The sequence below is a fragment of the Amblyomma americanum genome, chromosome 10, assembly GCF_052857255.1.
Source record: "Amblyomma americanum isolate KBUSLIRL-KWMA chromosome 10, ASM5285725v1, whole genome shotgun sequence".
In the NCBI taxonomy this organism is placed as follows: Eukaryota; Metazoa; Arthropoda; class Arachnida; order Ixodida; family Ixodidae; genus Amblyomma; species Amblyomma americanum.
Genome location: NC_135506.1, coordinates 51,295,428 through 51,322,465, shown reverse-complemented (window position 1 = coordinate 51,322,465; position 27,038 = coordinate 51,295,428). Strand labels below are relative to the sequence as shown.

Genomic DNA, 27,038 nt, shown 5'->3' with positions numbered 1-27,038 from the left:
GAAGTAATGTTTGTACATTGAAAACAATTGAAACAAATTGAAACATTGAAAGAATTTAATGCTGGAAATGTTCAGGAACGTGAGTACGCAGGTTTAAGGCAGTTACTTTTAGGCTGGGCACAACTTTTATGAATGAACGTGCGTAATTGGTGTGGATTTTTTTTCTTGCTTGATTTAAATTTATATTTAAATGGCTTACTGCTACTGTGGGCACAAAGAAAATGCAGAATGAAGTAGTAGTAGTGCAGAGGAAGCTTTCATCGGGCTGTGTATTGCGATAGCGCCAATATTTCTAAACTGCACTGCGCTGTGGTTTGTTGCAAATACATTTTCAGAAGTTGCTAATTTCACATTATGTGCATGCAAGCGTTATCGTTGAAGGTGCGAACAACAAAGCTCTTGGTATTCACAATTAGTCAGCGTGCTGTCATGAAGAGCCACACATTTTCCAACCTTGTGACCTCACACAAGTTCGATGCAGCTAAATTCAGATATGTACACATGTATTTTACTTTTTCGCTTGTGAGTTTCTCTGCAAATACATTTTCCTTGGCGCACTACATAGACTCAGCTCTTCTGTAGGGTGGAGGAATAGAACATGCAAGCAATTTGCAGATATTTTCAACTCTTTGCCGTGGCCATTATTTATTTCAAGAATTAGCATAATGTTGCTGTAGAGGACATAGGGCAGCTAAAATTGTTTTTACTATTCTGTGACTTGCATGTGTAGGCTTTACTTATTTTAACCGTATGGCTTTAGGGCTTCTTTACGGGTTTGGCAGGGGCCTTTGTGTTAACATGTCAAGCAGCTGTGAAAGACATTTTTATGCATTGTGCTTCTTATGCTACAGCTCCTGCACAGTTAATTGTTTTCAAGTGTGGGAAAAACATACAAATCTGTCAAGCCTCATTGACGGAACTGCGTGTAGAGTATGATTCAGATAAACCTCTTCTGGAAATCAGCTGCTCGCTTGTGGTCCTTCCAGACAGTGCTGCAACTCACGAGGGCAGAGGGAGAGAAGAAATCAGTTTGTGGCCATTGCCCTTTTTGCAACGTGCAGTTCTTCCGGCGAGAAAATAAGTGTGACAGGAAGTGGGCGTCTGATAAGGTCCGCCTAGCCGTGGTGTGTTGGTGTGATAAGCACGCCATCAGCAGGCAGCAAGTGTGGGATGCTGAGATCGGGTTCTTGGCGACGTTTCTTTTTCTGTTCCTTCTTATTTGTTTCCAATTTCTGCTGAACAACACGAACTGATGGGCAGGTTGGTCTGACGTGATGCAAATCACGTGACCAATACAAAGCCACCAGGACAAAGGAGAGAAAAGACATAACACAGCACTGAAACACAGCTGCAACGCTGTGCTGTGCCTTTTCTCTTCTCTGTCCTTGTACTACTGCGCTGTTTCACCATCAGCTTCTGGTGGCATATGTTTTCGGACAAAATATACCTGAGTGACACTTACTCTTTTGTGCTCTATAGAAGTGCTCATTCGTTTTGACGTCATGCGTGCGTATAAGGTGTGTCAAGTTTAGGTTGTAGCTTAGGTCAGAGCACAGGCATGTGTGTGACTGATATGTTTACACGTCGGGCTACGGACTGTGTGAGTGACGCCAGCAAAGGGTGAGCGTGTGAGGGTTAGCAGTGACTGTGCCAGTCCTGTGATTGAATTGCACATCATCTTGTCAAGCCATAATGGGGAAGCCTGACTTAATTTCCTATGTATAGAGCTGAGCAGCAGGGATAGTTAAAGATAGCATCGCACACACTGAGTCAGCCTAAAGCCTTGTGCATTTTGTGATCAGGGCTGGCAGCACAACGCGCTCGTGAGGAACTGGGATTGCTTGTTTTGAGCTTAATATTTGGTCAGTCTGCCTGGCATAGAGCCTGTAGTGCAGCATTTCCTCACATGGGTTATACCATTGAGGGTTCTGCAGTTAAAACAGTAACCGCCGGTATTGAGTTAGCTGTGTCATTAGGTGTTATGCGAGGCATGCATTGTGCACGGGAGGACTTCTTTTCCTGTTTTTTGCGTGCCTTTGTGGGCAGCCTGGTGCAGCAGATTTGTTTGCTTTTGTTCAAGGTAACAGAAAGCTCTGCATTCTTTTTTTTTTTCAGAATGTTTTGGCTTTGAGTCTCGAAATGATAATTTCTTGTGTGCGTATTTAAAGTGCACGAGATGCATGCATGTCTAAGCATTCATTGCATGAATAGCATGCATGCTCCACTCACTCTACATAGGCGTGCTTTGCAAGCATTTTTTTTTAGCCGATGTCATTTTTCTCTGTTTTGACTTTCATGCAATGTAACACTGCCTTTCTGCATTTCTCTTCTCAGTGCATGGCTCAAATTGGCTGCAGCTTTGTAGCCAGTTGATTCTGATGCCTGTTGAAAAATAACTCATTCTTGTGTTTCATGTTCATGCAGTGTAAAAAAAATGAGGCCACTCTTCTTGTTGGCAGTTAAATGGGATGCTCTGTAAATGTTGCTCATTGTAGCACTAGTAATACAAGAATGGGGTTTCCTTCCTTTGTCCATGCAGATAAATAAATTATTTTTGTTCAAATCAAATCACCTTGGAACCTCAAATGAGTTCCTGAACAACAAAAACAAGCTACACTGGCTACTATATAGCCTGTTTATGCTAAAACCGGCCGTGTAGCACTGCACTGATGATCTTCCGTGAGTGGCATGCTTGTCTCATGGTGTGCATTTATTACTTTCATAAAGGCTGCATGATATTGTTGCGATACAATGGGGAGTAGGCCTGGAAAAAAGGGGGGGGGGGGGCGGGGGGGGGACCATCACAATTCCAGGCAAGCTAATGTGCTTTTTAAATAAGGGTTGCACCTTAGCCTTTAAACTTGTTTGTGTCGTGGGACATTCTCCTAGTTTCCAAAATGTATTATCAGGGACAAAAGTCTCTTGGGCGCATGAAAAGTGATCTCAATGCATAGGTACCATAACTGACAACGATAAACTCCTTTGACTACCGGGCATTAGAGTGCGCAAGTCTGACTTTCACTTCCACAAATGTTGTGTTGTTAACTAGGTGATAACAAATCTATTGGCTTCACTTGCCACTCACAAGTTCTGCAGACTTCAGTCCCCGGTGATACGTTTATTTTTGTTGGACGTGTTTGTTTGCTGCATTCTTGAGGCATTTAACAATCCACTTCACTTTCAAATATGTCATCTCGCTTGGTATGATAGGGACGACAGTCTTACCCTTTTTCAGCTTGAAGCAGCTGGATGGCTTTGCATTGTGACTTAGACTTTCCATTCTTTTGTTATCAGCATGCCTCACAAGTGGCCAAAAGACAGTAACAAATAGGTTTATCTGCAGTCTGGAACTTGGCATAGCTCCTGTCGGGTGATAAGAAGGTCTAGGGCACACTTCCTTCTCTGGTTTCACTCCAAGCTTCACTGTTGCAGTTGCTTACTCTGCAGGAAGGGGGACTTTTCTCTCTCTCTCTCTCTTTTTTTTTACTTGCTACCGCTTATGTTCGGAGCAGTGTATTGATGAAAATCATTTTAAGGGAGTTTTTAATGCCCGCATTTTGGTTTCGAAACAGAACTGGGGGTGATTTTATGCTTTGGTAGTAGGCTGATGTGTGAGAGGAACAGAGTTTTACGAAAACTGAACTTTGAGATATCTGTGCAAAGATCAACTTGAAATGCTTGCTAGAAAGCAAGAGCATTGATTACGTCAATGCCAATTGGATGACCATAGGACGTGACATGCTGTCTTCACTGCAAGTACTTTCACTTTTAAGCTCAAAAGGGCTTGAATCTGTCATTAAAACCAACATGCCTATAGATACGGAAACAAACTCATGTTGTATCATGTTTTCTTCGAACACTGTCATGTGTGGAGCTGGCTGGATGTATTTGGGATATTTTCGATATATTAATTTTTGATTCCTCATTTCAAGGCAGGACAACTGGGGGAATGTACTATCGTGATAGAAAGAAACGCGAACCGGCACCTATGCGCTTCGCTGTTCGAATTCCTTCTCATGGCGCCTTTCCCAGCGTTATAAGAAAAAGACGTTAGAGTCACCCTGGAATGTGTTACGGACGATTCTAGCGTCTTTTTGCTACCACCGAAGTAAAAGCGTGATGAAAAGAAATGTGAACAGCGGAGCGCCTACACTTCTCTCTGTTACGCATTTCTCTCCATCGCCCCTGTACATAGCCCAGCCTATGAAGTGCTGTATAATTTCAAAGGCTTCATTCGCAGTCATGGTAATCGATTCCTGAACTGACATTTGTGTTTGCGAGACTCGGGCAGTTAAAATTTTTACGCTGCCAAGCTCAAAATATTTGACATGCACCCTTTGAAGTCGAAACTTTTTTTCATGCGCAACAGCAGCAGCCATCTTGAGTTAAATATCATGGGCAGCAAAATTGCTCTTATGGGGCATAAAAAACTTCCTGATGCTCTTGAAGGCCATTTTTTTTGTGTGGCTGCGAGGGGCAGTCATACATTGCGGACATAAGCTAGCTTCCTCATTTTCTCTGTCAGCACCTTTACTGGAGCAAATTTAAAGTAGGAGGAGTGGGTGCCTGGAGTGTTTTGTGTCAATCTACCCAGTCAGCTTTCTGTGAGGCCCCCCACAGAAGTGTGGCTAAAGGGGAACTGCTTGACACAATGGGACTCGGCTGGCCTTCCCTGAAACTGTGTCAGGGACCACTTGACGGCTGCTGCTGTTGGCACGCTTGGTTCCACTTCGTTGGTGTCGAGAGTGAAATCTGCTTGGTCACTGTCACGCCTGAGCGTTTGAGCAGCTGTCCCCGTGGAAGGAGGAAGGGAAGCCGGAGTGAGAGGGAGAGTGAACTGCACTGCTTTCATGCGAGGCAATTGTGCTTCGGGTGGCTGGCGCCAGGCTCTGTTACACTGCCTGATTTAAAGTGGCGAAGGTTATGATTTAAATATTGCACTTTTTGTACTGGTGCTAGTTGCTAGCTGTGTTGAGCTGTACACGTGCTGTCGCATGCTATGACACTTTCATAGTGGTACTAAGTGCTAAGTACTGGTTTTGTACTGGTTTAGGTACTTGGGTAGTGCATAGCAGGGGCAGTCTTTTCTGATTCAGTGCAACCCTTGCCATGAAGAATGTCTGTATTCGCACTGCAGTGGATTAGTTTGGTGGAAGTTGCTTTATGGCCTCCTGTGCCTTCGTTGGTTCGTGAGGAATGCAAGGTTTCGCAGTCGCTCGCAATTGATGGCTTTCTTTGTTTAGTCTCCTGCACTGCATGAGCAGAATGAGAGTAAAGTAGTCAAAACATGCACAAATTGTTGTTTCAGAGTTCACTGTTTGTGAAAAGTACTGGCTTGATTGCAAGAAATATTTGTCAACTATTTTGGCATGCGTAGGCAACCTGGAGATTTTTGCACGCATTCTGTTTGTCTCTCAAAGGACGCTTTAAAAGGACAGCAGGCTTCTGAAATGCTCAGTTTAGTACGCCTTTTGTTTTTCATTGGTGATAGGCAGCTAAGGCATTTCGGTATAAAAGCGTGCACAGTTCATTTTGTGCCTGCAAGTTGTCTTGCAGGAGTGGTAAAGCAGCCAGTGAGCAATGCCACTGGACACTTAATTGCTTTTGAAGGAACATGTAGTCGTGGTGAGCGGGGGGAACTGTTGCTCGGCACACAAAAAAAAAAATGCTGACCGAGCCATTGACTTCGTTGCTGTCCCACCCCCCATGTCTGTCTGCATTAGTTTTCTCTGATGTAGTTGTACTAGCAAGCTTGGTCAATTCAGTTGGCACAAGTCTCGTCAACACTGTTTCCCTTTCATTGCCTCAAAGATGCCAAGGCGATGGCAACAGACAGAAGGCAGCTGTTGTCGGCTAAAGTGCGGCTGATGGGCTCGCCGAGGGGTGCTAATGAACACGGTCCGTCGCTGCTCTGCTGGGGTGCATGAATCGCTTGGGCGTGTCACATTTAATTAAGGAGTGAGCTCTGGTGCTGTCTGGCGGTGACTTTGAGAGATAAGAGATGCTACTCAAGTTTGCCTGGCTTTTTTTTTGTGAAATCTTGCATGGACAGGGCATTGCTCATTTTTTTGTACTGTTTGATGCAAGGCACTTCGGGGATGCTGGCAGCGTTAGGCAAGAGAAAGGTGTAAATGACCACAGCTGTTTCACCTAACATAATCAATTAGTTTTGACTACTTTACTAGTTGTACAATGCAAAATGTTACATTGTCGCTGTTCGCTCTTTGCTTAGCATGTTTATCCTTCTTTCTCTTTGGGCTCTCTTGTTTTTTTTTTCTATTTGTTGTCTCCTGTGTGTGTGTTTTTCCCTTATTCCTTCTGGTTGTATCTGCCAGCCTGCCTCTTTCACTATTCGAACCCTCATCTTGCGCATGTTGTCACTAACAGTTACAAACAATAAAACATTAAAGTAAACCATTAAGGAAAGGTGCTTAAGCACACCCTGACCTGATGCCACCAGCTTTGCGGTGTAGGTGTGGCAGTGGAGTTTAACTGGCTTTAAGGTGCTGCCTATTGGCACAATTCTATTCCGCTTTGTTCAGGATTTTTCATTTGAGGAAGAGGAGAGATTCTCTAGTTGTGACTGGAGATGTTTCTCTGTTAATGTACACCTGGCTGGCTATTTCAGATAGCGAAATATGAAACAGTGCACATCACAAAGAAGTTGGTCATGCATGAATGCAAAGTTTTTCACAAAGAGCAGATCCAGAGGAAAGTCCAAAGGTTCTTCGTTGCATGTTTGAACTTTAGCCATTTTGAGGCAAGAAGGTGTCTGAGTTGTGAGCGTTCCACATGAGGATTTGTAATGACTGCAGATGCACATTATCTGTCTATTGTTTTTTAATTTGTTGTGTTTGAAACCATTGTAGACTACGGGCGGACTCTGCAGTTTCTTTCAGTGTGGCTTCTGGTGCAGCTAATCTGATATGTTCTGCTTTTTTGCATTCCTCAAATTGCCTATGTGTCCCCCTGCTTTTCCAACTTTTTGCAGCCTTGGTAGGCCCTTGCATTTCTTTTTATTCTTCCATGTACGCCCCCTGCTGTGTTGTGTTCTGCCTCTGCCGTGCCCAGATTAGTCCCTCTCTATGCTGTATGGCTCTCTCCTTTTTGGCTGCTGTCGTGATTTGTTTGTTTGTTGGCTGTCATTGGTGTGTGCGTGTGTTTTGTGTGGCGACTTGTTCTGCAGTGTGCCTAGTATGTGTGTGTTTGTGTGCGAGAGAGAGAGCCTTGCCCTTCTTACATTATACCGATTTTCCTCGCCAGACGCTGCTGACGCCACGCTTTTTTTTTCTCCCCATCCTCCTTCTCTTTCTAATCGCACTTGAACTTGTCATGCGTTAAAGGGGCATAAGGTACGTATGTGCAGCGTTCTCAACCTTCCTCTGTGTGTGTGCGTGCGTGCGTGTTGGCCCGTGTCTGCACGGCTGTGGTTCCATGCTCTGGAAACATTTTTCTTTTTTTCTCCTGTATTGTGCCACTGCCAAGCTGTGTGCCTGCAGTGTGGTCTGCCCTGTTTGCTAATGGTTGCTCATGGATTGCTTGTTGTCGGTTTTTGAAGTCCCTCCTGTCGCCATTGTGAATGTGCTTGCTCCAAGAAAATGGCCAGCTGTCAAACACTCAACCGTTGCACCACTCACAAAGAACGATATGAGCAGTTCTTTTTACTGAACCTCTGTGCTTGGCTAGCCTGCACTCGGACCTCACCTAGGGGTGTTATTTGGAAGCGTGTTTGATCATGGTTTGCCAGGAATAAATGTTATTTTGTATGCTGAATTTTGGTTTATAGAATTGCAACCTTGTATATGAAAGAACTGCGGCATTATTTGTTGCTTGGGAGGCGGAATCTTGGTGATGGGAAAGGTGGCATCTCTATATATGAGAGATCACTTTATACGCTTGACACAAAACAAACAAGTAACATTATGAACCATGGCGTTGCACTAAAGCCACCCCTAAATGCCACATTTCTGTAAAAGTTGAGTATGAATGAGCGAGCGGCTTGGGAGGAGGAAACATATGCCTGTTTTTGTTAGCTTTGCCACAGTCTGTAGCTTAGTACTATGCTGGCTCAGTGCACGCATTTGTTATTTGCTCTTGCATTTCCCCATGCATTAGCAGCAAACACAGCGGGCATTGTCTGCCTTCTGAGGAAATGTCTTGATGTGTTTCTTGTTCATGTCTAAATTGTTCGACCAGTGGAAAGCTATCCCCAAAAAACTATTGACCAGGTGTTGGGAAATGAGAAGTACGAGGCACAGCCGTATAGAATGGAGCAGTGGAGCTAATGTTTTTTTGACAATTTAATTAAACGTTAGAAATTTGCATTGTAGGAGAGCAGATTCACACCATTGCACCACAGCAGTGGCTTCAATAGAGTGCTCCACTCCCTTCCTCCAACTTAACCACAGATTACACCAAACGAACAAGCTCTCGATCATGTATACAGGTTTGCTGGTCAGCACTGTCCCTGATGAAAAGGAAGTCACTTGTCACAAGTTCTTGTGGAGCCGTCTAGTGTAGTGCACCTTGCCTTACAAACTCCATCTCTGTTTCATGTTGTCCTGGATCATGCGGATGCTTAGTTTTGATTGGAATGATGCGGATACCCAACATGGCATGTGTCCTGGCTGTTTTGCTTGTGGGCCTGTCATCTGCTTGCATGTGTGCTTGTCTGCCCGCAACCTGTATGTGCACTTTGTTGGTATGATTGAGCAGCGTCGCACGAGCATTGCCTTGTCTATGCAGATTGCCTTGCTATTTGAGAATAAGCAGAATTGTGCTGTGCTGATTAATCAGTAGGCAGGCGCGACGGCGCTATGTCTGTGCCAACCTCAGCTTGCTTGCTCTCTATTGGAATTATGCACCAATCAGTCCAAAATGAGCACTGTCCCACTTTATTTTATGTCCCACTTGCCACCTCTTGAGTCTGTCTGTTTCGTGCGTGAAGCCTACGCGTGTGAGGTTACTAGCAAACTGTTGCAATTTTAATGCACTTTCTTTTGTATCATTGAAGCAGAAGCATTAGTGCGTTACGTGGTGCAATTGTGCTGCCACAGGGAATGTAGCTGTTCGATAAAACCTGCATTAAAACATTCATGGCCTAGACGACATGCAGTTTTGCTAAATTTTGGAAGGATTATTTAGCGCTGTGAAAGGTGCCCAGTTCATATTTGATTGTCTGGAGATTAAATAAATGTGTGCTTAATCATTGTTCACTTAAGGCAACTAATACTTCAGGATCAGTTTTCTTGGAAGTGAATTCATTCACATATGAAAGAATTTCGAAAGGGCTGCAGTATGGTTGGCTACATCAAATTCTGGCTAGTACCATGCCTGGTTTTTGTTAGGGTGGTCCTGTTACGGCTCAGCTGCCATGGCGTTATCTTTCCCACGAAAAGGGTCATCATTAAAGGCAGGCCGATACGTCACCAGCTTGCTTCAAAAACTACTGCCCAGTCCAGTCACCTGACCATGTCCTGTGTTTTTTTTTGTGCACATTTAGACGCATTTTCTTTTTCTGATGATGAATTTACCTTGTGATAAGACATTCATATTTCCTGCACTTCAAATGCTGGTGGCAGCATGATCTGTGACATTATTACTGCAGCACTAATAGGCTAGCTGTGGTTGTCATTAATTGTGAGATAACCCACCTGCTTGGCTTTAACAGCACAGACCACTAGCTAAGCATTCACTGCTAAAATAATGGGTGGAGTGTTACTCTGTCACATGGACAATGTCATGCAGCGTATGGTTTGAGTAGGCTGTTTTCGTTTGTTTAGGTCTGCATTCTGTCTGCTTCTGTTTAGTCTAAAATAATCGCAACGAAGATTTGCTAAGGTTGTTAGCAGATTATGCATTACTCTTCTTTTTGCCCATAGGAGCAATGCAGGCACACTTTAACAGTGAACAAGAAGGCTTGATAAAGGGGCTGCGATAAGGAATGCATTTTTTTTTTTCAGGGCTGATTTCAAATTACGTATGCAACCTTCAGCTTTCATGTGGCCACTTTTACATGGACAAGACTGCAAAGGTGGATAAATGGTCACTCGCGTTAGCATGCTCGCAGCATAGAAAAACTGGCCGTGGCAAACCACTTTGCACTTCGCTGTTTGTGTGCGCAATTGACGACTTTAGCACAGTTGTGAAATACTGGAAAAAACGCACACTACTGATAGCCCCTCACATCGGCAGAAGCAGTAGTACATGTGTGAGCGATCACTTTTTAGTTTTCTGCCCCTTCAAAATATTTGTTCCTCAACTGCCTACGCTCTTTTTCGTTTCTGCTTCTGTATTTTTTCGTTCCGTTTTCTGCTCAATGTTTCATCCTGTTATGCACTGTATTTGATGACCAACTACTAGCTAGCCCTACGTTCTACACTACTGAAATCTTTTCCGTATGTTTCCATTGTGATTGTTGCAATAAACGACGCTTGTAAGCCAGCGGTGTCATTCATTCTGGCCTCAGTCACTCGTGCTTATGCGCCATTTCACCTTTTGTCAGGACAGTGAGTCAAGCTGCCTTAAAAGCACCCTTCTTGTGAGGTTAGCTGCTGTTGTTGTTTTGTCTGTCATTGCAATGAATTCCTCTGCTGATCACTTCGGAATTATACTGGTCACTAGAGCTATCGTTGGCTCAAAATATTCCTGGCAATTACATTTTTGACTTGTATGTCTTCCTCTGCTGTGGCTAGTGGGCTGTGCTGCATATTCCAGAGTTAATCTGAAAACATAAGGTGCATTTTGACATGGACAGAATGCTCTGCTGCCTTTTTTTTTGTATCGAGTTTGGTGTAAAATGGGACTCACTAAATTTCAAGCCTTCCATTTTGTTCCATCATGCTCATTTAGGTCAATGATCCTACCTGTTTTATATAACATAGGCATGTTGTAGCATGTCCTCTGCTCTGGACTGAGGTTTTGTTTTAACTAAGCCCCATATCTGCTGTGATGGAATGCAACGAATGGAAAAGGGGGAGGGGCAAGGCATTTGCACAGGAACTACCAACTCTCATTCACAAAATGCTGTGACATCATGTGAGGTTGTCAGGATGGAGGCACTATGGTGGGCGTCATCCTGCAGACCAGTGAACTGCTGCAATGAGGCCCGGGCATGTGTAAGGAGGTTTTTGGGGCTCAGGTACCCAGGTACCTTTAATAACGAGGCCCAGGCCTTGTGTGTGGATGCGGTCACTTGACTCTCGTGACTGTACTGACGTTTCTTGCTTGACAAAGGGGAAAGCACTTTTCCCCCTTCTTCCTGTAGCATTTATCCTGTTGGCGTATTTTGTTCAGTGGGACTCCTGTGCAATTGGCGGTCTTTTTCCTCTTTTGCAGTTGGTACTTCGGCAAGATCAAACGCATTGAGGCAGAAAAGAAGCTCCTTCTACCCGAGAATGAGCACGGGGCCTTCTTGGTGCGAGACAGCGAGAGCCGTCGTAATGACTTCTCCCTATCGGGTGCGTTGACCTTCCCTCTTACCATGGATCAAGCCTCCCCATTGTTGATTACACCTTGTGGGAAACATTTCTCAGTGGGGGCACATGCAATGGTGGACACAAAAATGGGGGCAGAAAAATGCAAGCTTTGCCATGCACGAGTTTGCTGCGGGAGTGGTAGCAAAATGGACCATGGCGTGTTTTTTAAAGTGCCTCTGCACATACAGCTTTTGTCGAAAGTTTAGAGCCCAAGGAGTTCGTTTTTGGGCCATGCTATGTGGCTCGTTATGCATTGCTGCCAGTGTTCCAAATCTCTTGAAAGTGAGAGCAACTCTCGTCCCCGCCTTTCCGAAGCCTAGGACTTCCACAAATGCTGCAAGAGCGCCACTACACAGCTTGGAAGTGAACTGCTTGGGCTGTACACTTTTGACGAAGGTTGCACCTAAAAGCATCAGTCAGTTGTGGCAAGAGTTTGCTCCGCAGAAGATGTGAAAAGTGCATTTGAGATCATTGTCCTTTTAGCCTCCAAACACCAGACAGACAATTTCAACTAGGTTTTCAGTGCCCATTAAAAAAATCTTGGCTGAGGCAGAAGGTTGCAGGTTTTCACTGTTTTGTATTGTTGTCTGTGTGCTGTTTTTACAAGAGTAGCTGCATAAGAGACGGTATTTGTAATTTGTTGGCATTTTCTGGGATATGAAAGATGCAGGAGTTTTTTACATAGAGCTTCAGGTGTGGTCAGTGTTGGCATGCCGCTGAGCATTGTCATCATCATATTTGTCATTATTGTCGTGCAGGAAAAGATGACACATGACAGTGTCAGCTCAGCAGGAATGGCCAGGTGGAGGTTTAGTCATCCTTGCATAGGCTTTGACGGGCATGCCAACAATTTATTTCAATAATTATGATGGTAATAATAACATCTATTTTGATTATTAACACTTCTTGGTTAGCCACCTTGACACTACGTGCATGACTCTGCACTCCTTAAAGAGGTATAAACTGAGCTCATTAGCATTTTACTGCTTCCAGGTAAAAAAAAGTGCAATTTTGCTAGTGTCTTCTACTTCTTTGGCATAGAAAGCTTCTTCTTTAGCTAAGCATCTCCCAAAGATTGAACAGATTTGCTTTTTCCCTACAGCTGCTTTATATACAGCTAACAATATGACGACAATGCCCTCCATCACATTCAGGAAGTGATAGTACCCAATAGTACCCAAAGTACCCAAGCCAAAGCGCTTGCATGAGCCAGGCCCTGTGGGGTCATGGAACTAAAACATGCAAGTGCCCAGTTCCCGTTTCCCTGGACAACGTTCCATCAAAAATGTACAACCAACTAGCCCCATTGATGCCCTACTTGTTCTAAAACTGGCAGGCCAGCAATCGTGAGAATGCTGTCTCCCCCCCCTTCTTTGTAAATTTCCTTGATACAGATCCTCCATGCAGTTCTCCTGTGCTCTGACTGTAAAACAGTGATTAAAAGGAGTGTCTATGTTTGGTTGATGATGTAGCAGCAAGGCCAATTTTCTTTTCCGTGCAACGTTTTAACCTGCAGTCCGAGATGGTGACACGGTGAAGCACTACCGCATTCGGCAGTTGGACGAGGGTGGCTTCTTCATTGCCCGGCGGACGACATTCCGCACCCTGCTCGAGCTGGTCGACCACTATGCCAACGAGGCTGATGGCCTCTGCGTCAACCTACGCAAGCCCTGTGTCCAGGTATGCTTTCTCTCTCTCTCTCTCTCTCTCTCTCTGTATTTCTGTTTTAGTTCTAATGGCAGTTCTCTCTCCCTTGGCATTCTAGGCATAGCTTAGTTCTATAGCTTTTCAGCTGTCTGCTTTCAAGTGCTTGTAGCTTTCACATCCTGACCTGCAATATGTTTGCGTGTAGGGTTCGTGCCTTAAAGACGCTGGGATTTAATTGTGGTATTTAAACCCAGGAAGAACCCCTTCCCCCCCCTTGAATATAAAAGTTCCTTTTTCTTGTTCGAAAACCTGAGAATTATGTTCTTGTAATGGACAGTAAGGTGCGAGTTCAAGGGAACCAATATCTGAGTGCTTTTCAATGGTGAATACAGGTATTTCAACAGTGCTTTGTTTTGGTACCAGCGATAGCAGCAGTTCTCAGTGTCCTGGGTGCGCTGTTGCCAGAACATTTCTGGTCAGCTTTTGCTCATGACTGTGCTTGAAAGAAAAAAATGTGAACTTTATTAGTGAAGAAGCGAATTATCTTTAGTTTATGTGCTTTTTTGCTATTGGTGCATGGTCTACAAATGCAGGCAAAGAAACATAAGAGAGGTAGAACAAGGTGGGAGTGAGTTAAAAACAAATGGAAAACAGAATAAGCACTGAGGCCAGGAGGGCATAGGTACCTTGAAGGGCATGGAGAGTAAAGATAATTTAAATGGTTGTTAAGTCTGCCATTAGGTGTATCGGCTATTAAATAAATAAATGTTGCTATTTTGTACCTTTCCTATCAGCTGACTAACATATAGCTTGCCTCACCTTAATTGTCCAAATCCTACTTACAGGCAGTTGTCTAGGGTTTCTAACAATGGATGTTCATCAGCATCTCTCCACATTAACTGTTATTATCCACTTTTCGCCAAGTGTGATTTTCAGGTCATGTTTGGTGGACTGACCACACAGAAAACTGGCCTCTTAGTATCCTGCATTGGATGGCCACTGCCAATGCTGCTAATGAACAATTTTATGCAATTTCCTTGTGACTGCTCACTTTCTGTAACAGGGTGGAAGCTTGTGGAGCCTTGCCTTTACATTGTCCGTCACTCGAGAGCAATGCATTAGCGGAGCTGGTGGCCGAATTAAGGTCTATGCTGCACATTGACATAAGGCACTGTAACTTCTGGAGTGTCTGTGTTGCACTTACAGTCTGTTTTTCAGGAAAATGGTGTTAGTTTAATTGGTGCTATACTACTTCAGCCCGAGACTACATCTTATGGTCATGTTTGTAGTTGAGCTGCTGATCTCTTTCTGTAAACAAAAAGCAGAACTCGACGCAATACTGGCTGAGTTCTACATGTGTTGAGAGAGTCTCTTTGTTGTGCGTTCTCCTGCTATCGCTATGCTCATTTTTCTCTTTCTCTCTCTCCCTCCTCTTTTTTTCCGTCTCTCCTCTCCAAACAGGGGACCCTCTATCGAGGCGTCTTGCAGGTAGTCTTCCCGAGTTTGCCGATCGGCTTTCTCTTCTCCACCAGTGTGTATGTCTTGCGCTTGGCAAATGTTGGCATCGAGCAGCTGTGTCCTAGCTTCCTCGTTGCATGCATGCGAAGCGCTCATCGCTTGTCCTTGTCAGCCTTGAAAGCACTCTTGACTCTCTGTTTTCCTTCCTCACTGCTGCAGCAGCACGCTTCTTCAACACCTTTCTACTAACTTCACACCATAGTTGGATACGTTTGCGAGAGGCTTGTCCCGTTCCGCTGTCTTTCATGCTTCAGCGATGGGCTTAGCGCTCCAAAGAGCGGTGTCTATGGGAAACAACAAGCTGAGGCCTCTGAGTCCTGGTGTGGATAACACTGCCTCTGGCTCCATCTGTAGTCAGCCTCCACCACTAAGCTACTTTATTGCATAGTCTGCTAGGGTGCTTGCTTGGTGACGTGCTGTTGCATTAAACTAAGCAGATGGACTACTCAGTTGAGATGTTTCTAGAGTACGTTTCAGGTTCCGTTAAGCAGAACACTTGGTTGTCATTTTGCATTTTTCTTCGCAGTGTTATGTTGGATGAAATTTAGCTTCTTCTGGAGATCAGCGTTGTTGGCTTAGATGCCTCTCTGGCTCTGGCTCTAGTTCTGACATGTAGACTGCTTTGCTTAATTTCATTGCTCTGTCTGGAATAGGTAATGTTGCTTTTGAGGAATCAGCTTGCCCCTTTCACTTAGAAGAATTATCAGTCTAAGATGCATTTGACGCTAGTCTCTTTGAGAGAGGTTTCTCTGGTTATTTTCCTATTGCTGGTGTTTTTTTGAACAAAGCTCCATGATTGAAGTTGTAATAGCAGTGGCAAAATTAGGCTTCGCGAGCTGTGAAGCCATTTTCCACCTGTAAAGCATCACTCATGGTCATCACATGGCAACTCTGGGTCTCTCATTTCCTTTGAAGTCCATGATGTTCAGTGGCATGGGCCGAGACCATTGATTTTTTTTTCTTTCTGACCCACCACAGTATTTTTTTCAATGGTGTGAGAACTGTGCCGCGGTCTAATCCATAGCGCAAGCACCCTGCTATTGCCGTGCACCTCTTGCAACTTCTCACAGTTTTTTCAATACCTCCTTGCACACTACGGTACCTTTGGCGATCCCCAGTTCAGTGCAACCCATAACTCTCGCCTGACTGCCTGTGCAGCTTTCATTGCTTTGCATTGAGTGAGTGACTGCTGCCGATTGTATTAAAGGACTTACCTGCTTTAAATGCTAGTTTCATCTACATAGGGATGAGGACAGTATTTGTTTATCTTAAACTTCGAAACCTACCATGAAACTGGCACTTCAACAGGGTAGCTGTTATTAGTCACTGAACTTGTGAATGCATTCTAGCTAAACATTTTGAGGATTACTAGTTAGGTGGTCACTTGCAATATCCAGCAATCTAACAATAGCAAGCACGAGCAGATTTTGATATGGGAGACACCAAGGGTTAATTGGATATGTATATGTGAGAGGCCTTCATCCTGCAGTGGGTGTAGTCAGGCTGATGATGATGGTGATGAAGCTTAGAGGTAGTCTGCCCCATTTCCAAGCATTGCTGCTCACTTTGCTCATCAGGATGCCCTTGCAATGCCCAGATCTTTATGTATCTTGTCTTGCTGCCAGCTTGAGAGCACATCGGTAACACTGGCTGCAACAGAGGTGAATAATGGACAAGCGTGACAGGGGAAAGGTATCTGATTGGAGCCCCCCGGTCTTCGCAGTGTGTGGATTTCTGTGTGACTAACTGCATGAGGCCTTGTTTTGTGAATATTGTTGCTTGCCCAGAATGTCTTTACCGATGTTTACGCAATTTCGACGCACCATAGCCACAGGTTGGCATTTCGTGTGTTGCATACTATAGTTGCATAACTTGCAGAGTTGCCAGCACATTTTTTCCTCTATGTTTGTTACTAGTGTGTGTAATGTGGCTGCAGCTGAGTTGCAGGCTGGGCGAAGAAATTGCTGCATCAGTGGAAGCTTCCAGCATTGCTTACAAGAGCACATGTGATTGTTTTAATCTAATGCGAGAGAACAGATCTGGGGTGTATGCTTGTGAAGTATGGCCCACATCAAAATTTGAGCATAACATAGTGGTGAGGCAGTCTTGCTAGTGACGTTCAACCGGAAAAGTACCTATGTTGAGATTTTAAACCCATGCTTAGCTCGGTTATTCTGGCTGCCTTCCTCGTTTTCTGTACTAGATGTGAAGAGACTTCGTCACAACATGGCAGTAGGGCCTTGCCATGATGAAATCGCTCTGCCAGAGCTTTATTTCCTCTTTTTGCTCTCTTGCGGTACCTGAAATCTGTTTGTAGTTTTCTAATTTGAATACCAGGTATACCGTAACTTATTTTTTGTTCTATAGATATAAGGCATGTGCTATATTCCATATTGAATATATAAGGAATGCAACAAAGAATATTTGCTATGTTCGTTAATGATGCTGATGTTTCCTTAGTCTGTAGCACAGATGATTGTGTATACTATATATTTTTTAATCCTGCGGTGTAAATTTTAAGAACGTATAGTGGTGCCTTGCTTTTGTGCTGGTTGACGAGCCCAGCTGATTAATAATTAAGGGACAGATGCAGTTTTATTTTTTTTTTTGTTGACAGTGCACTAGAAAGTGCTGCAAACAAATCTATTTCTGCAGGCTTCAGGTTACAGATGGCCTCGTTCTTGAGATCAAAGCTTGGGAAAATAGAAGGGGCAACAAGAGTGGACAGGGCAAGCACTTCTGTAATGCTTGCTCTGTCCTATTTTGTTGTCCTTTGTCTTCTTCCATACTTCAGATTTCCAGGACGTTTTACCAACTGGCCTGACAGTCAATTTGTTGGGCCTCTTTCTAGTACTGAAGAAAAGCCTGCTGGAAGCAAGTGTGAGAAGGGCTGCGGCAATCAGATGACCTTTTCAGAAAACATTTTAGTGGATGGTGAATACATTCAAATAATTGAATTGCAAGGAATTGCGTTATTGAACGTGTCATTCTCTGTCCGCCACAGGTGGAGAAGCCCATGACTAGCGGCCTGTCACACTCGACCCGTGACCAGTGGGAAATTGAGCGCAGCTCACTCAAATTCGTCCGCAAGCTTGGACAGGGCCAGTTTGGCGAGGTCTGGGAGGGCCTGTGGAACAACACTACGCCTGTGGCCATAAAGACGCTGAAGCCCGGTACCATGGACCCCAAGGTGCGTGGTTCTTTCTATAGCGGCAGCTGTTTGGAGGACTTAAGGCGGTGTCCGTACTGGTGTCATGTTAAGCATTAGGCTGCGGGGTTATTTCTTTTTTTAAGTTGAATGGTATATGTTTCCGGTGTCTTCAAATTTAGTGGAATGAAATTTGCACGCATTGTGGAAAGCACAACATGTATTGCAGCTTAAAGTAATTGTGGAGGTGGGTAGGACATACAGTAGCAGCATTCCAACTGTGCACCTCATATGCAATTTTCACAAGTGTCTAAGAAGTTTTTTCTCAAGAGGCTTTCTTAAAGTGGTGTTGCACCTTTCTTAGAAATGGAATCTGTTACTTTAGGATGTAAGTTGATCCTTTCTTGGCATAGCCTTGGAAGGCAGCATAAAGAAACCTAAGAAGTACTTGCACCTGGGCTTGTTGGTGCGTATTCGTGAAAGACATGAGAGCGCAAAAATGGCAACATGGACGAGTAAGGGAACAGGACGAGCGCTGCTCCTGTTCCCTTACTCGTCCGTGTTGCCATTTATGCGCTCTCATGTCTTTCACAAAGAAACCTGTGTGTGCAGCTGTTCTAATTAGTGACCCCGTGGAGTTGAAGAATCTCTGCATTTCAAGGTTTAGCCATAGAGGAACGCCACTTTGTAAGCACAGCGCATTGAATTTGCGACAGATTTTCTTCTTCTTTCTATTCCTCTCTTTTTGTAGCTCAGGTGCTGAGCCAACTGTTTCCAAGCTGAGTTTCCGGCAGTGATGTAATAGCTTGAAAGACGAGAGTGAATCAGTGAGAGAAAAAAGCAAATTAATGGTTTCTAAAGAAGTGCTTGGATCTAAACTTACTGGCATGGTGTGACAGCTGTTGCCATCCAGTGACCGCAAAGAAAAGCCTCTGTCACCGTTTATTTTCATTTCTCTTGAATGCGGCATGGAATTATTAAATGCAGCAGAGAAGCTGCAGTGCATCGACATTCGTAGTGAAAAACAGTGCAATGAATTGTCAGGAGGGTAGAAAAGGGGGTGAGCACACAGGCAAATGTATATATCTCAATGAAAATTTTGCCACAGGTGATTGGGCAGTTAAGGCAGAATTTAAACCTATATGTATTCATCGAAGGCACAACTGTTCATGGCGCCACATGTACCAGGAACAGTACTCGCTCGTTTGTGGTTTTGATATTTGTTTTGCATGCTGCAAGTTCTCCCGAGGGCTGGCACAGGTTCTGTGTAGTGTTTGGTGAGACTGGGTAACACTTGCACCCGTTAGGAAAAACAAATTATAAGCAGGAGCACTGGGATCCCAATGTACTACATTCAGTGTACAAAGCAGCTGACATTGGCTACACTATTAGGCTTGGAACTTTAGAGGAGTTTTGTGGTGTGTTGTACATGCAGTTGGAATCCGCAAAGTGTGGAACTTGCAGTGGAGCAAAGCATAGTTGGGAACAAGGAATTCATGGTGCTGGTGGCAAAGGAGGGAATTTAAGTGCATAGAACAGGCGGCATTCTTACTGGCATCTGCCTCACAGGAAATTTACTACAAGAGGGCAGGTCTAGTGAAGTATAAGTTAGAAGTAATGCTTTGCCTTTCTGAAAGCATGCACATTTTATGTGTGTGTGCAGTTTTATTTCAATGCGTAGGTACCTTGCACTGAGCCTTATTGGCAAGTGTATCTTAAAAAGTCATTTCAAATTAGTGTTAATGACTGCATGAGCAGCTGACTCAAATTCGCTGCAACACCCTGTATTATAGATGTCAGTATGTCACAGTGATGTTCACTTGCTTCCCTTATGTTCAGTGAGTAAGCACTAATATGCTGAATTGACCTGCATTTAATCAATTCTTTGCTCATTTGTGGCACTGTTGTAGAAGTAGCATGCCAAGGGCCTGCCAACCCTGTAGGGTCACTAGCTCTGCCTCCCAGGGCAGGCACTTATGTCAGGACACACTTGGGGCTCTGCAGTCATAACTATAAGTGGCGGCAGAGAATGGTGACATAATTAAAGGAGCGCTAAAGGGCGATACTAAGTCAGGCTAGACTGATAGGTCGCCTGATAGCAAATATATGCCATTTTTACTGAAAAGAACATTTTTATAGGTCAGAAAACTGTAAAAGCGGGATACACTTGGCACTTGAAAGATTTGTGCAGCGGCGACGAGTGATGTGATCGTGAGCTTTCTGGTGGAGCACTTGCACCTTGTCACCGTAACCACTGATCTGATGGCTTTTAGTTTTCGGTTTCCAGCCATATTTCTGGTCTTTGGAAGTGGTGCATATGATTGCTTGGATTGCAAAGGTGTCATAGAAGTGACATCACGGCAGTTCATTTTTCTCAGGTGCTTTGAATGTGGAAGGGTTTCAGTACTTATTTTTGCGGTTTTCTCATCAATGCAGCGACCTTTCCGCATAGAAACATTGTCGGTAGTGTTCCCAAGGAACACGCTATCCGTCCTGCTTAGTTTGATATTTCCCTTTACTGTCCCTTCAAAGCTCACTTTGCAGTGAGGCAAATGAGGCTTGACGCAGTTATCAGGCGGGTAGTTAGTAATTCTGCAGAAACTACGCTACAAAATTTAATTGTGGCACTTTCCATGAAGTATCTTTATCATTCTTAATAAGTCAAAGTTAGTATTCCATGTTGCAGGCCGTTCAGGGATTCAGTTCAGTAGCTGTGTGAACAGGCATGACTGTTCGTAATAGTGAGGGGGAGAATGACAAGAAAAGTAATATATGATGTAAGAAAGGCCTGGCATATGTTTGGGTGTATTTATTTTACAATAACAATTAAAAGCGAAAAATGAGTACACAGTGATGCCCTTTGTACAGGCCTTTTATGTTTGTCATGGTGTTCCACATGATCAAGAGAACTTGTTTGTCTGAATAAAAATATATCGGTAAACAAAAAATGGTCACCACACCTTCTTCACAGTGAGCTTTGTGCAACCTTGTGAGAGCCAGTGTCTCACAGCCACAGTAACTGCGGTGACATTGCAGGACTTCCTGGCAGAGGCGCAGATCATGAAGAAGCTTCGGCACCAGAAGCTGGTGCAGCTGTACGCGGTGTGCACCCTGGAGGAGCCCATCTACATCATCACGGAGCTGATGAAGCACGGCTCGCTGCTCGAGTTCCTGCAGGGCAAGGGCCGCTCCCTGCAGCTGCCCCAGCTCATTGACATGGCCGCCCAGATTGCGGCTGGCATGGCCTACCTCGAGGCCCAGAACTACATCCATCGCGACCTGGCCGCGCGCAACATCCTTGTTGGGGACGCCAACGTCGTCAAGATCGCCGACTTTGGTCTGGCGCGGCTCATCAAAGGTGGGCGTGAGTGGGCCGCTTCTCTCCTTCTCTGCCTGCCGCCGGACCAGCCAAGCACGGCCTCCTCTCTTCCTCCTTCTCACTCATACTCGCCCGCTTTCTCTCTCTCTCACTCACTTTTTCTGTTCACACTCGGCCGGTATGCTTGGAAAAAAGGGGGTTCCTAACGACTCCTTGGTGAGAGTTGCGATGATTACCATGTTTTGCACCCCCCTTCCTTGTTTTTTGTTCTGGAAGAATGAAGTTTAAAAAAAGAAAAGACATTTGCTTTTGCTCTGGGCAAAATGTGACTGACTGAATTGGAATGCCCGGCAACTGTGCCGTTTGCACACTGTTCACTAAAGATGTGCGACAGATATCCTGACAGGTGTTGCATTTTGTAGGCTTGCCCCACCCCAGACCCAGAGGTTACCCACAGACACTTCACGCAGAACTGCCAAGATGCCAGCGTCCTAGAAACTAGGACAAGTAGCTTATCGTGGAAAGTTCAGCTAGTTGGTTGAACATTTTGTGACATAAAGTGGTGCAAAGGAAAAGCAACATAAAATTGGAAGCACAATAATGGGTGCTAACTTGCAGTTGTAGTTTAAAGGAGTGTAGACACCTGACTTTGAGCCATGTTTTGTTCGTAATGATGCATAAGGCATTAGTATACATGGATTACTATGTGGTACAGTTGAGCCCACATATAACGGTCCCACTTAAGACTAACTTTCGCTTATAATGAACAAAACCTGCGAGACCATCAAAATATACATTGTTTCAATGGCACAAAATCACACTTATAACGAACGTCATTAAGCCCTGCTGAAGTTACAGCGAACGTACAACGTAAACCCGGCGCCGCAATGCAAGATAAGCTGCCTCTAACCCCTTTGTGTGCCCGGCGTGCGGTATGTTTTCCTGAGCCTCATTGCAGGCGAACTGCCCGCCCCATTTTGTGCCACTCTCAAGTGAGCTACCCTTTCCCCGGCGTGTCCTTTCCAAGATTGCCCTCCTGCATTCTTACACCGTGCCCTCCCGCCCCTCCGCGCAACTGCACTCTCCTCACTCTCTTGCAAATCCGCGCATGGCCTCCGCGATGACCGCGCCGCCGCCGGTGCCGATTACTTCGTTCAAATCTAGTTGGCTTCGTTCAAATCTCTGGCCCTGGTTGTAATTCGGGATGGCGGACGGGAACACTGTGCCCATTTCCATTGTGTTCACTGGTAGAGATGATGAAAGCGGCCTGGGCAGAGGTGACGGCCACTGGCGAGCAAAATTGCTTCCGCAAGGCCGGCTTCGTTGACACTATGTCTGATGTCGAGCCTGATGCTTTGGAAGATGACTAGCCCGGCGGAGATTTGTGGCAGCGCGTCGTCCACTCTGACAGGGGGGTCATGACATTGGTTGGGATGATTTTATTTCTGTCGATGACGATGCCGACACCGCAGAACCATGCACGGATGAAAGCATCGTTTCTGAAGTGCGGGACGAGAGTGACGCGGAGGAATCAGATGAGGATGATACTTTGGAGCCACCACCCATAAGCGCGCCTGTAGCAATGGTCTACATGGGGAACCTCAGACAACTTGTCTATGCCAAGGGCCTCGGCGAAGAGCACGCTTCTGCTTTAAATAAACTGGAAACCTCCCTCATCGGATCTACGCTGCAAAAACAGACATCCATCAGGGACTTTTTCGCAAAGAAAAAAATTTTGTGTTTTGACAAGAAACTGTCCTTAAAGCTGTGGTCCACTTACTACAAACTTTGGGATATAACGAACGGATGCCGTGTGACGCTCATGTTCATTATAAGCGGGCTCAGCTGCATTCTTCTACGACCGCTAAACAATTTCGAATCAAATTTTTCTCGTGCTGTTTTGGTTTCATCAGCCGAACGATGACTATGATGTTGTTTAAAGGTTGCGCGAGGCATGAAAAAACCACGAAGTAATTGCTGGTTCGTCTTTTTAATTCACTACTGTGCTAAAGCTAGCCTTCTTTAAGAGCCGGAATGACAAGTGTAGAAGCAGCAATTATATTGCAATTCTTTCATGCCTCACATGACATAAAAGCACATGTTGGCATCAAAGTCATCATTTGACTGTCGGCAGCTGAAACTGAAACAGCATGACATAAAAATTTATTAATTATTTAGCGGTCATAGGCGGATACCACTTGCTGATTCATGCATAGTAGTGTCTTCTACATCATTGCAGAGAAGAAAACTTGTCACCAAAATTAGGTGTCTGTACTCCTTTAATGCAGGGAAACGGTATTTAGGCACTCATTCACACTTGTTCAGGATTGTTCACACATTGGTTGACACTTGCTGTGGGGCAGTGCTTGTTGGCTTCTGCAGCTTTCTTTCTTTGGGTTATTGTTTGTTTCTTTGCTCGGAATGCATATACTTAGAGCAGGTAGTGAGCACAGATCTGGGCCACGAGAGTGAAATGACAAGAATAGGATTGGGGTGGAGCTCATTTAGCAGGTACTCCAGGATCATGAATGCAAGTTTACCAGTACTCCTCAAGAGAAAGGTATATAACAGCTGCTTCTTACCGGTACCCACGTATGGGCAGAAACCTGTAGGCTAACGGAAAGGGTTCATCTTAAATTGAAGACATAGCAGCGACCTATGTAAAGAAAAGTGATAGGCGTAATGTTAGGAGACGGGAAGAGGGCAAAGTGGGCCAGGGAGCAAATGAGAGCTAATGATGCTCTAGTCGAAGTCAAGAAGAAATGGGAATAGGCAGGCTTGTGATACGAAGGCAAGCTAACCAATGGTCGGTAGTTGTAATGAAGGAAATGCCAGAAGGCAAGCGGAACGGGGGCGGCAGTAAGTTAAGTGGGCGGGTGGATGAGATTAGGAAGTTTGTGGGGATAACGTGGCCTCAGATCCACACGATTGGGTTAATTGGAGAGATATGGAAAAGGTTTTTGCTTTTCAGTGGGCCTAGTAAGGCTGATGATGATGATGATCGTTTCAGGGTAGTGTATTTAGGTGCATTTAAGTAATGAGTGCAATGAGTGTTGTAGGTGCACACTCTTTACAAACTTCAGTTGCAAGTTAGTGTTTACCCTTGTGAGTTCTGTTTGTCAGTTTGTCTGAAGTCTTTCCTTTACACTGCTTTACGTCTTAGAGAAGCAGTCCATTCCCTGAGAAAAACTAAAAGGTGTGCTTCACATGTTACTTCTCGTTAGACCATCAGGCAGCATGAGGACCTGTCTGTTGTGTATTATTACAGTGTTTTCTCTGGTGTGCTTAAGACGTTTGTGATATGTTGACCCAGTGTGGAATTTTCCGCCGCTTGCGAGGCAAGAGCATTTGTGCCCAAAATCATTGTGGTGTGTGCATGTACCACTGCAGTACCACAGATGCAAGAGTAGCCTTTTGTATGGTAGCTATTTGATAAGCAGTAGCAGGTTTGCAGGCACTCTAGTTTATGGTTCTTAATTAGTTACTGCATGAGAGCCTATCCAGCCAGAATAGACATCCATAGTACAGAATACAGAGTTATTAGGCCTAAGCTCATTGCCATTGGTTGCCATTGGTGCAAGCTTGCCATTTTTATTCTTCACCGAATAAATTCATATTAAGTTGCATAGAAGCCCACTTTCACCTCGCTCCACTGCCGTGTATCGTGTGCATAGCCCTCTGGAGGCAGTGATGAAAAACCTCCAGTACAAAGCAAGAAGGCTTCCTAGTGCCTCGCTCTGTTCTGAAGGCGGTAGTGCTTTTCAAAATAAGTGTTTTTTTCCCCTCTCAGGAAATTGGATGAAATAATCTTTTGGCTTCCCTTGCAAGTGTGTATCCATTACCCGCACTAGTTGCTCACAAATTATGGCAGTCTCACAGATAGACACTCCACATTTTCCAGTCCTGTGGACAGTTTGTCGTGGGTTTTGTAGGCTGAGTTATGTTGACTGCCGAAGACTTCAGTGATTGACCTCAAGAGACCAAATGCCCCAAGTAGAGTGTGAAAGATTGCAATGCTGCCGTATATTGTCGTAAACTTTTATGAAAAAAAAAGAAATCGTTAAAATTGCAGCTTCTGACTAAAAAAGAAAAAGAGCTTGGGGCCTTAACTGCATTCTTAAAGCAGAAAATGCGATAGCCTTCAGGTTGCCTGCTCTGGTGTGCACAATGAGTGTCTAATGTTCCTGTGATTTTCCTGAAAACTCTGGTTAGAACCGGTTTCATTGCCCTTATATGGTATGCATGAGTCATCACCTTCCAGAATGCTCCAGTACCTTTCATTGGATTATCATATGGGTTTATACTAATTTGACCAACTAATACACCTTAATCCACCCACTAATAACTCTAATACACCTTAATCTATTTTTGGAGGTGGGCCAGCTTCCAAATTTCAGGGGTCCACATGCCACGGTGGACAGGTTGCTCACAATACGGTGGCCGGGTTGCCAGCTGCCACGGTGGGTAGGTTGTGATGGCGTCAGTCATGTGACCTCTCTCAACCAATCAGGATGGCCCATCAGGATAGGTTGTGATGACATCACAAGGTCATGTGGCCTCTTTCAACCAATCGAGGAATTTCATTACAGAGAAACTGGAAATTGCATCACGACAGCCTAAGTGCTATCTCATTAAAACAGGCAGAGCCTACCAGGATCAGGACTGACAGCCTTCGAGTTTGATGCATGGTACCGGAGTGTACCGTGCAGGGAACGCTTGAATTTGGCACCAATTCTGATAAGAAGGGAAACATAAAGACTCATGGTCCGTGGCACACGTAGGCACGAGCACAGGTGTGCTTGCTTGTGCTAGTATGCTGGCGGCTGTTGTTGGCTAGGGTAGGCAAATGCGTGTCCCTCGCAAGCGGCAGTGGCTAAACCCGCACCAGCTCGTGCTGACATCTATCTCCGGTCTGCGTGTGTTCTGCAGAGGATGAGTACGAGGCACGCGTAGGGGCCCGCTTCCCCATCAAGTGGACGGCTCCTGAGGCAGCCAACTACTCCAAGTTCTCCATCAAGTCGGACGTCTGGTCCTTCGGCATCCTGCTTACTGAGCTTGTCACCTACGGCCGCATCCCCTACCCGGGCATGACCAATGCCGAGGTCTTGCACCAGGTGAGTCGGCCAGTCTGGGCTGGGCTTGACAGCTGAACAGAGATCTACTTGCATACTGATCATTTGAGGAGTGAAGCATTAAAGGGCAAGTTCGGGTTTTTTTTTATGCAGACTTATTTTACTGAAACATACATAGGTTCTGTTCAGTCTTCTGATCTTTTGTGTCAAACTGCAGAGTTGGGCGACATTTTGTTTGAGCGCAGTCATGTTAAAATTTCCAATTTTGTGGCCTTAGCCAGGGTAATTCCTGCAGGCAGCTTTGCATATATGATGTTGCAGACCACCCAAGCATTGATATTCTTGTGTTTGCAGAATGAAAAAAATTTTGAGCTTGATTTTGGTAACATTAGACAAATAATGATTAGAACCGTCGCCAAGTCACTAGTGTAACCATATAACATGCATATAAAGGCCTTCTTGATGCTAAACGAATGCACATGCTATGCGAAGTGAGCACAGTGTGTTACCGTGGGCAACGGTGCTCATGAAGACAGAGCGAGCCCAAGGGAAGAAGCAAGTGCGTTCGTATGAGCCCTCCCGCCCCATCTGCCCGGCACTGCGGACTGAATGGTTTAAGGCGCGCTGAATGCTGGAGCTGTATCATTTTCAATGCAATTGTGCACTCTTCTTCGCAAGCCACCTTGATAGCAGCAAAGAGCGTGGCATCATCTGGAATGGCGACGATGAACAAATCGCCAAACCTATCCATGCCAGTCCGTCCGATTGATTCCGTTTAAATCCAGGATGACGCCTTTAATGGCGGGGAAGGATCGATCTGTTGTGACAACAATGCCCGCTTGCATCTATATTAGGCT

General features: G+C 44.9%; 1 protein-coding gene across 3 annotated transcripts in view; it reads left to right on the top strand.

Annotated features, from left to right (window-relative positions):
- Src42A (Tyrosine-protein kinase Src42A) overlaps nt 1-27,038 on the top strand; it is a 102,864-nt gene that overhangs the window by 47,293 nt on the left and 28,533 nt on the right. For 2 of the 3 annotated variants that reach the window (XR_013309133.1, XM_077639788.1), the window contains exons 2-6: nt 11,338-11,459; nt 12,994-13,157; nt 17,647-17,832; nt 20,827-21,148; nt 26,039-26,223. Coding sequence is in view for 2 of the 3 variants with exons in the window: in XM_077639788.1 (XP_077495914.1) it covers nt 11,338-11,459; nt 12,994-13,157; nt 17,647-17,832; nt 20,827-21,148; nt 26,039-26,223 (979 nt within the window). In the remaining variant the exon portion in view is untranslated. Of the gene's footprint in view, nt 1-11,337; nt 11,460-12,993; nt 13,158-17,646; nt 17,833-20,826; nt 21,155-26,038; nt 26,224-27,038 lie in introns of all 3 variants that reach the window. The other variant, XM_077639787.1, reaches the window with a different exon arrangement.